The sequence below is a fragment of the Triticum dicoccoides genome, chromosome 3B, assembly GCF_002162155.2.
Source record: "Triticum dicoccoides isolate Atlit2015 ecotype Zavitan chromosome 3B, WEW_v2.0, whole genome shotgun sequence".
NCBI classification, from domain to species: Eukaryota; Viridiplantae; Streptophyta; class Magnoliopsida; order Poales; family Poaceae; genus Triticum; species Triticum dicoccoides.
The window spans coordinates 6,913,155-6,924,116 of NC_041385.1; the positions used below are offsets into that span (position 1 = coordinate 6,913,155).

Sequence of the window (10,962 nt, forward strand, 5' to 3'; positions counted from 1 at the left end):
TTTCCTATCAAATGTCCATCTCCCCTTCATGACCTTCTTCGATGGTGATGTCAATGAATTATTTGCGGATCTTTACCTCCACCTCATTCCTAGAACATACCCTGGATATTTTTTTGTGTTTGTATATTTTTCCTCGTACCTTGTGATGATGATATCTTTGTGTTGGGACCAATTAACCAATCAGAACCACCACTTTCAAGGCATCTTTTGTACTCGGTTTCTCAAATGATCACTATTATTGGTGCACGAGCTTCACCGAAATGACTGGTTGTGCGCAGCAGATAATAGCCCGTCTTATCGTACGGGTCAACATCCACTCCCTGCCTCCGCTTTAAAAAAACCTCCCTGCCGTCAAAACATTTTTAGGGAAAACTAATCGCATAAATAAACTATCTTAGCTGTCGGAAACTATTAGAAATAATGAATTTAGGGTTGTTTGGATTCTGCCATGGATGGCCCCGCCAAAACACGGGCGAGCCAAAAAAAATTGGTGCAGCAATCGGCCGCCCACGTCTCGCCAACTCGTGGGCAAAAAATTGAACTGGAAAGGTCTAGCCAGCCTTGGCATGCCAAGTGATGGGCTTTGCATCAAAGGGACGCCAATTATTTTGCTTTGCAGACTGTGGCTCCCATCCAAACACGTCTTTAGATCCGCAAAGTACATTAAGTGAGTGACCACAAGTGTAACCAAAGCTAATTAGGCCCTGACTATGACACGTGTCCGTTGGCTCCATGCATGTCATCTATCTAGCGACCTCAATTTTTCTGCAAATGCCAACATGAGGAACTGAAGCCCAACAATTTTTGCCTATCTTCATTGCACTGTAGGGGCAATCTTCCTTATTTATGGTGTCTTTGGTGGGAGTTTTTTGGCGCCCAATTACATGGCATGCTACGCGTGGCGGTTTGGGCCTCTGTCTTGTTAAGACTTGTGTTGACTCACTTGATGTACTTGTGAGATCTTGAATTCTGCATTGATCATTTTAGCAATTTCAGGACATGCTTGGTACATTTGTCAACTGCTCAGGATATATGAATTGTGATACACTTATCTGAAAATATGTGCGGGTGCAAAAATAAGTGCAGAAGATAGGCTATGATTCAATGCTATAACAATAGCACACAATGTTTTTTCTGCTAATTGGTGTCGATCATTTACCGTTCGCATTACAAGCCATTGCTACAAATAGAATTGTAGATATTACAATGCATAAATGTGTACAAAAGGAAGCAACCTTAGCAGCAGAAGCAACATGAGCAGATGAAACACAACTGGAGAGACCTCTTCTTATGTTAGCCTGGGACAGGAGCCTCCATGAAAGACCAAACCCAATAGCCATGGAAGATAATAGAAGGAAAGATCCAGTCAAGTTGTTGGACGATGTGCTGCTGATAGTTGTTATCGACACAGCCAAGAATCCAGTGAAGGTGGCCTTTGTAAGTTCTAGTGATGCTGGACTAGATTCCTGTTCAACTTCTGTGTTCTCCATCAACACGACTAGGACTATGAGCTGACCAAAGCTTACAGCTGGTGGCAGTAAGACCCATAGGGCAACCTTAGGAGACGTGAGCTTAAGCATGACAACCAACAATAGTACAAAGATACCAACCGCCATGATGCAGTCTAGGATGAGAGTTAAACACACAATTTGTTGCTCTCCCTCAGTCCTCTCTTGATTGCTACCATGCCTATGTACCGCAAACCATCGAGGTGGTGTCATCTCCAGAAACATCAAGCACACACCAAATGTGCAGATGATGAAACTAATATAGCCCACTAATTCCCTGATATTGTCACCCGTCTGGCCATGACCATCGAGTGCTAGACCTTCGAACCCTAGAAACAGAATTCCAGTGACACCGATCAAGAACTCATGTGATTCGTCTAGTACATTGTGCATATATGTTGTGTATTCCCGCCCATCGTTGTTCCGTCTGTCATACACGCTATAGCAGACAATTCGAACAAGGACCAAGATTCCACAGATGACTCCAACGGTGATAAAAATGGATTTGGAGACAATGGATTGTGCAATTAAGCAAGCAAGGACGACAAGGCAACACGATGAAAGGGTTGCCAGGATCGTTGTTACGGGGACAAGACTTACGCCCCAGCCAGGGAATCCCTCCAAGAAGCAACACACCAGCAAGGGGCAAATGCCGGTCATCAAAGTTAAGCCTGCCATGGTGATCATGGCGAAGGGGACACCATGACCGTACGCCTTGCCATTGAGATCAACTATGTTCAGAGCCAGTGCAAGAAGCACTGGGCATATCATAACCACCACTCCTTCCGCCAAGCCACGGTAACGGTTTAACAACTCAGCCTAAATCAAAAATCAATATCACAACACGTCATCATGGCCGAATAATCAGCAAATACTAAATATATGCTTAGAGTGACATAAATATTGTGGAAACCAGAAAAAATAGTTGAAAAATCTTTGATTAATTAGTACTCACATATTAAATATATTAAATCCGTAAATTCAAAAAAAATGAGATGCTAGGAATTTTGAAAAAACAAGCCGGAACAAAAAACATTAATTGAACATTTTAAGTTTTCTAAAAAACACTAGAAACTTCAAGAAGACCTCAAATAGTACATGGATGATAAATATAGCTTTATTTTACTTAATGTTCACAAATGGTTTATGTAACCTAAACTTGCCAGAGTGGTTTTGAGGATTTGAGTTTGTTTATAACTTTGTGTTATTTAGCTAGATTTTCTGTTCCATTAATATACTATTTTCCTTCTTTACAACATCTGGAGTTTTCTTCGCTATTGTTGTTGACATATTTGAGTTTTTATTTCAGTATTTTGACTGGGCACGGATTTGTGTAGAACCCTTGCACGGATCATCAACAAAACTGATATCCTTTTTCTAAATTAGGAGTGTAATCGGTATGGTATTAGAGTTTAAGAATCCAGAACCACTAGATTATTTGGAACAGTTTGGGGATAAAATACAGGTTTTTCTATGAAGTAATGGTACACAGAGAATGATAGAAGTTATTGAAGGAACAATCTGTATAGCACGGATCGCTTTGTTCAAGCTAGCTATACATCTAAGGCGTGTATATATGGGGGACCAACGGGTTATACTGCCTAGATCTTCTCATATAGGACTACAAAGAGATGGTATGACGAATAGTGCCATGGCTGTTCGGTCGCATGTTCTTCATCTTGGCCGCTACTTGAGACTTCGAGTTGTCAGACAAGAAAGAAGTGCAGTGGACTGTCGGTGAAGGGATAGAGAGGGATGCGTACCGTACCATCTCAAAATGATGTCCGATGAGCTTTGGCCGGAAGTTCCCTCAGACAGAACGAAGAGCTTACTACGTGCCCTGGCTCTTCTCTAAAGGCCAAACTGCTTTGGTTCGGAACACTCAAACTGGATGGATAGCAAACCACGCGGAAAGGACATCGCAACGAAGCCGATGACTCAAACGAGATTAGCTATCCAAGTAGCTAGGAATAATGTACAGTAGAAACTTCCTTGCAGTTACCGGAGATGACTGTTAATTGTCATTTTATTTTGAATCCGAACCTTTGGATGTGTGGAGGTCGTCCTTCCGTGGAACGAAAACGACCAAGGCGCGGGGAAGGAAAAGGAACTTTGCACTACCAACCTTGGCATGCCATGCTCTAGCCCAAGACGACCTAGTAATATTAAGCTTTAGCCAAGAACTTCTTTTCTTTTTTAAAGAGAGAGGCAACGACTACAACATATAGATAGAAAAGGGTGCAGCATCTTATTATTGCAACTTTTTTTCTTTGCAAATGCCACTACATGATTTGGGTACAGTGTGAAATGGAAATATATTTTCAGAATTTTTTACCGACCTTGCGGGGCAGATAAGTTCACAAAATGGAAGAAGAAGAATGAACGAGGCCTGATACATCCATTTTGCATCATTATTTTCTACTATAACTTATCCTGTTTTATTGATATATTTTACAACATCGTGTAATTTTAAGACTTCTCTCTCTTAAAATGCAAGAATGCAAGGAGAGTGGGATTATCGGACAGCTGGAATCTAGAACTGAAAAACAACAAAAGAAAAGCATCTCCGGAGCTCAAAACGGAATATATGAAGAATTATGGAGCAAAGAGGGACCAGAGAGGAGCCACCAGGGGCTTACAGGCCTTGGTGGCGTGCCCTACCCCTAGGGCGCGCCATGTTGCTGTGTGGTGCCTCTGTGGCCATCTCCTGATGCCCTTTGGATCTAAAATCACTTTTGCCATAGAAATAACCATAGAAATTCCTCGGGACTTTCCGCCGCCATCTGTGAGGCTGGCTTGGGCAGAGCACTTTTGCTCTTAGGCGAAGCAATTCTGCTGGGGAAAATTTTCTCCAAAAGGTGGAAATCAAAGCCTTCATCATCACGAATACTCCAATCATCATGGGGATCATCACCTTCATCAAAATCTTCATCATCACCATCTCATCTCCAAACCCTAGTTCTTCTTTTGTGTCCAATCTTTGTATCACACCTTAGATTGGTACCTGGGAGCACTTATATGTGTTGATTATGATAGACGATAAGACTGAGCTCAAGATGCAAGTCGTGTTCATCCTCTTAGGGGTATAGCACAATACAAGAGAGTACACTGAGGGAGAGAGAGAGGAGATACAACACACGCACACACCAACTACTCAACTCACGATCGTAGATTGCATGAGGAGATAAGTATAGCTGACCCTGCATGGCCCGTGCAAGGGCGGTGGCACGTGGGTCGAGCGCAAGACCAACTCGGCTGGTATTATCCCAGTCTAATAGCCCCCCGCGGTCTCAGTGTGGGTGTGCCAAATGTTGAGTGAATGTAGCAGCAGGAAAGCCCTTCACGAAGATGTCCGCGTACTGAGAAGTTGTAGGGACATGAAGCACAAGAACCTTTGCCAAGAGAAACCTTGTCACGCACGAAATGAATATCAATCTCAATGTGGTTTGTGTGTCGATGCTACACTAGGTTAGCGGACATTTACACATCAGAGACATTATCAGAACGGCTGCAACAACTAACGTAACCAAGTGGTCTCGGCAATGATGTGGACAGTCCGGTACTCCGCCTTAGCGCTTGACCTAGAAACAGTAAGCAGTTGTTTCAACAACCAAGATACCAAATTATCCCCAACAGAAATGCAAAAACTAGAGGTGGAGCTTCATGTATCGAGGCAACCGGCCAGTCCGCGTCTCAATATGCTAAGAGAGTGGATGGCGAGGATGGGTTAATGTGGTGGCCTTAGTCTAGGATGCCGAATGATGCGTTTGACAAGCTTATAGTGGGAGGAGCATGAGGCATTCATGAAGAGATAGGCCTGCTGAGTGGCATAGGACAGGTCAGGACGAGTGATAGTCATGTACTGCAGTGCGGTGGTTAATCTACAATAATAGATGGTAGGGTTATGTAGGAAATCGCCATCAGAGATGAATAGTTTGGCGCCAGAGTTGATAAGGGTGCGGACGGGATGATAGTCCGTTATGCTGGTGCAATCTATAATATATACTAAGTAGCAGTAGCGCTGCTCCCCAAGCCCGTGCTATTGCTAAGATTCTATCTATAAGCTTTCTCCTAGTAGTGCGAGCTCACCACAGTAGTCCGCAGTGTACTCGAGGCTGCCAAAGGTCACGATCCGACTTGGGGTGTAGTTCTCGTCCGAGGTCAGATGGTCTGTCGAGTAGGTGCAAAAAACCATGCTGCCGAACACAAAAAGTTAGCCAGGGGCGGAACGCTCCCGAGGATGCTGGGGTAGTTGATCTGCAGATGAGCCATTGATCCTTCAGGCGATCGTACATCGGAACTCTCAATGAAAGCACTAGTGTCGGTGTCAAAACCGGCAGACCTCGGGGTATGGGGTCCCAAGCTATAGATCTCGGATCGAGTGTAACGGGAACGAACGAGATGGTGTTTACCCAAGTTCTGGCCCTCTTGAGTGTAACGGGTCGTCTTTCCTTGTCGCACGTTGAGGGGTGATCATATGATTCAATTATGTTAGCACTGTTGAGAGGTTGCACTAATGTAAGTATGAATCTTAGGCCTTGTTTCTAAGCATTGTAATATCGTTTGTGCTCACTTTTGTCAGTTGCTACCTTGTTGTTCTTGTTATTTCAGATTACCAAAACCAGTATCTAATATCCATACTACACTTGTATCATCGTCTCTTAGGTGAACTAGTGCACCTATACAATTTACCACTATATTGGGTGTGTTGCGGACACAAGAGATTTCTAGTATTTGATTGTAGAGTTGTCGAGAGAGAGCATCTTTATCCTACATCTCCCATAAATTGATAAATGTTAGGTCATCCACTTGAGGAAAATTTGCTGTTATCCTACAAAACTCTACGTTTGGAGGCCAAACAGATTCTACAAGAAGAAAGACTGCGTAGTAGGCATCACACGTGCAGCGCCGGCGGCTGGAGATGGGCGCCAAAGGGAGGCCCCCCGTACTAGAGAGGCCAGCCAAACGCCGTGTGGGCCTGCGGGCGCGAGCCGAGAAGACTTGGGAGCGGTTGCGGCGGCGACGGAAGAGCAACAAGGTAGGAATATACATGGCTGGTCCAAGGGTTAATGTGGGTGGATGCGCTCGTTTGTTGGTTTAACGCCCTCGTTTGTTGGTTTAACGCCCGCTATGATAGCCACCATTGTTGGTTTAACGCCCTCGTTTGTTGGCGCCCTGGTTAGGCGAGGGGGTGCCTGGCTTGGCACCGCCACCCTGATGCTTGCCCATGGGCGCCGCCGGAGGAACATGACAACGACCGCCTCAAACGGGGCAGGGTTGGTGGACTTCTCGATGATGGCGGCAGTCATCCCATGGCATTGTAGTGCTTCTAGGAGAGATGCTCATGGATTAATTATGTTCCGACCTTCCTTATGACTTGTGTGTGGAAGGAGTGTAATCCTGCCATCTGATTAATAAAGCTCTTTCATTCAAAACAAAAAAGCAGTAGAAGTCCTGGCCAGTTTTCTCCCATGAATGATATCAGATCGATGAGTTGAACTTGACCAGCCACACAAACTGGAGTACTAGTACTCATAGGTAGAGAAATCTCTAGGTTGTTTCCGATCCTTGATTGCGATGAAAAATCAACCAGTACATGGTCAGTGATCAACTCTGCTGGATGTGTCCTTGTTTAGCCTGCTTCTGTATGTGTTTCCCAAGCAAAATCTGACCAGGCCGGGTGCATCTTATTCCACATACGTAATGTTCTTTCATCTCATTACTGTTGTTGCCGCCGCTTCCCGCAGCGCCGCTCTTCTTCTAGCTCTCACAAACACACACATGGTGACGAACTCTACACACGCACGCACACACACATGCACCAAGGAAGAAGACCAAAATGGCTTTGCCAAGAGAAACTTCCTTGATGCCCACCTTGGCTACATTGTGTATCCAGCCCTCACGGCCACACACCGCCATACACATACGCCACACTTCCGGCCCGTCCTGCGCGCACCCGACGCGCCCGACGAGCCCGACACCACCAGTGCGTCCCTCCCGTCCCGCGCGCACCCGACGCATCCGACGAGCCCGACCACTCCATGCGACGTGGCTTATTCCAACAATTACGTACTGGCACCTAGCCATGCCCCACCTCTCTATATTTACTCCATCACACGGCGGCCGAGTAAAAAATCTCCTCTTCGCCTCCTCTTCCTCACCACATTCTCTTCCTCGCCTCTTCCCCATCCCTCACCGCCGGTGACTCCCGCTCCTGTTCCCTGATGCCCCCACCTCCCAATGGCCGGGCCCCATTGCCGGCACTCCCCACCGCTGATCCGCAGCTCATATCCGCCCCGCCACACCCATGGTCCGTATTCATGCGGCGCGTCCTCAAGCCACCGCTGCCCCTTCGATGCGGCCACCGCCCACCGCATCTCCGACTTCCCCGAGCTCCCTCCACCGTGGAAATCGCTGAGGAAAAACATCGGCGTCCGCCAACGAGCATGGGGACATGGGTAGATCACCGACCGTGAGACGCACACATGGAAATGGATAGGGTCGTTTAAATTTCGATTGCTTAAATTCGGTTGCCAAGACAATGTGGCCAATATTGGTTGTTTAAATCGAAAGTAGGTTGAAGTATTATACAAATTTGAATTTTACTCTGTTATGTATTGGGAATCGGCTAGCTCTGGCCAAATCTTAGTGGAGTAAAAATACTCTGCTAAGATTTTGCTCCGTCGGATGCTCCTTTGTATATATAGGGGATCAGTTAGGAATGCCCTAACGGTGACTGATTTTTTTTCTTTATTATTCCATGATTTTTTGTGGAAAAGTTATTCCACGTACGTTACGTGCTTTTCATCCATACGTGACTAAAAGTAGTTATCATTATTGAATGATTTTTTGGGGATTGAAAGCACGCTACTTTATTTGGTGGCAATGTTTAAGTGGAGTTTTCATTATCCCGGCATGAGGCGACGATTCATCCACGAAACCACTTGTCCAGCCACGCAATGAAGTAGTAAAGTCAGCCCACTTCCGCACGTATGCTGCTCTTATTCCACACGTATGTTTGCTTTTGCATGGTGCCTTTATTCATTTGCTTTGTACGCGCAACTGTGTGACTGAAAAATATGTTTTTGTTCCATGATTATAACCTCAAACCACTCGTTCCAATTGTCGATCAAGGTGACGTTTTGCAAAGACATGATCGAATTTCGTAAAGAACGTTCAATATCTAGCCCTCTCACCATTGAGAACACTACGTGTACTTCCTTTTCTTTTTTTATGAGAAAAACTTCTGATCTATCCATTTCCAATCATGGCAGTACAACGAACATCAGAAATAACAAAAATTACAAACACTACCTGTACTTCTTTCTCTAATTCTTAGCTATTCAAGATCGAGTAGAAAGTCCCTACTTCATGAGACATGAGCAGTTGGTTTTACTTTTTTCCTCACGGTTGGATTTTTGTCCACCAAAGTTCAGATTTTTTTTTTCTCATTCAGACAAAGGTTAGTTTTTTATATAATCTATGAATACATTATCCAAAAAAATGAAAACTTCATATCTTAATGCTCCTGTGTTGTTATATGGTCACTGAACCTTGTCCAGTGAGATAATCGAAACATGTTCGCAAACCTTCCTCAAACATGTATATATAACAATTCATGTGAACCTTCTTCGCAAAAAAAAAACAATTCATGTGAACCATCTTGCTGACGGTTTGGTAACCTCAGTTGGCTTGTACATGTGGCTTTCTTATAAGGCCTTGTCCTTTTCGACCCGTTCTCTAAAAAGATCCAAGACGAAACTCGGAGAAACATGAAAAAAAAATTAGCACAGTACAATCGAAATCGCTCATATACACGACCATACACTCACCCCTATGAACGCCCGCACGCACACCCTACCCCTATGAGCAACTCCGGGAGACTGAGCCGGTATAACATCTTGAGATTTTACGAAGTCACCACAAGCGCCTCGCAGTCGACGGGAACGTCTCTCCCCACTGAACGAACAAGGTTGGAAGCCTGAAATAAATCCAGAAATAATGCGAGCATCGATGTAAAGTCTAGGACTTTAACCCTGGTGGGCTTGGGATACTACTGTCCTCCTAATCATTCAACTATAGGTTATTTCACAAACATGAATAAAACTTGTGAAACAAGATTTTACTAATAAAACATCTAGCTAACATACAAAACTTGCCTTAAATTTATCTCAAATAGGCTTAAAATGGACATTCATTAAGTTCATGTGACCGATGACCCATAACTATATTAAGTGTATTACCTAGATATCGTAGTCGCATCATGGCAAGAAAAACTAGATATCACAGTCATACCATCAAGTGAAGTTGTAGCTGTGTGGCCATGTAGCTACATGGTAGGGTAGAAAATCCGGACTCGTGAAGGTAACTACTCCCTCCGTTCCATAATGTTGTGTGTATAGATTTTTTTAAGCCAAACTTTGCAATGTTTGACTAAGTTTATAGAGAAAACTATTTATATCAACAATACAAAAAATGTAAAATATGAAACTACATCTTACGATGAATCTAATGATATATGTTTGACATTCTAGATGTAAATATTTTTCTCCATAAACTTGGTCAAAGTTTATGAGATTTGACTTTTAAAAAAATCGATATGCACTATATTATGGAACAGAGGGAGTACATCATTTACCTCTAGATGATGACGTGTGGGTTATTGTCAAATTCATAAAGGTTGTATAATTAAAAAGTGTAGAGTCAGAGATAAGAATCGTGGGCCACATGCAAGCACCTCAGTGACGTCTACTCTTCTAGCTCTGCCTTATATATGCCATTGTTAGCAGGAGAGTGGCACAGGTAGCTAAGACACATACATATTTCCAGCGTCCATTTCGGCAGAATATATGAAGAAGCTGCCATCGGGTATGGTACACACGTGTGATGTACTCTTTATGTGCTTTGTAGCACTTCCCTACTGTATTTGATTAGTGCTAGCATCAGCAGCAAATGCTTCTGTTGTGTTCTTCCCAAGGTTTTTTTTTTCGTTCCTGTTTCTTTTTGCCAGGGATAGAAATGATCGGTTTTCGAAAAATCTCCAAAATTTCAGATTTTTTTCGGCCGAAAAATTCAAACAAAATAGGGTTGAAATATATAATGCTTATAACATACTACATGCACGATCGAACTCCTGTTGCATTGGTCAGTACGCGACCCATATTCCGCGGAGTTCGTGCTATCGACTCCTCGCGGTCGCGTCGCCCATTACTTTTTGCTTTTAATTAAACAGGAATGGCCCACTGGCAGAGACAGAAATATTTACAAAATAGTGGGGTGCTCGATCTAGAGTAGTCCTGAGCTGTACTGGCACCAATTGCCAGTGCGCTAAAGCAACCTATGTACTATGATACGATAGGTATCCTATATGATCCACTAAAGAAAAAAGTATCCTATACGATCATTTCAACAGTTCAAATTCAATTCTTTTTTAAGTCGTCTGGTAGCGTATTTT

General features: G+C 43.8%; 2 protein-coding genes across 4 annotated transcripts in view; one reads left to right on the top strand and one right to left on the bottom strand.

Moving 5' to 3' along the window:
• Positions 1-1,100: 1,100 nt before the first annotated feature.
• On the bottom strand, positions 1,101-2,279 carry LOC119280454. Its single transcript, XM_037561293.1, has one exon. It carries the CDS (start codon positions 2,277-2,279, stop codon positions 1,152-1,154), a length of 1,128 nt encoding a protein of 375 aa, XP_037417190.1. The 3' UTR covers positions 1,101-1,151.
• Positions 2,280-10,306: 8,027 nt separating this feature from the next.
• The window catches only part of LOC119274291, a 6,366-nt gene continuing 5,710 nt past the window's right edge, over positions 10,307-10,962 (top strand). The window contains exon 1 of one of the 3 annotated variants that reach the window (XM_037554968.1): positions 10,307-10,376. The gene's annotated coding sequence lies outside the window, so the exon portion shown is untranslated. The remainder of the gene's footprint in view (positions 10,377-10,962) is intronic. The other 2 variants (XM_037554967.1, XM_037554966.1) reach the window with 2 other exon arrangements.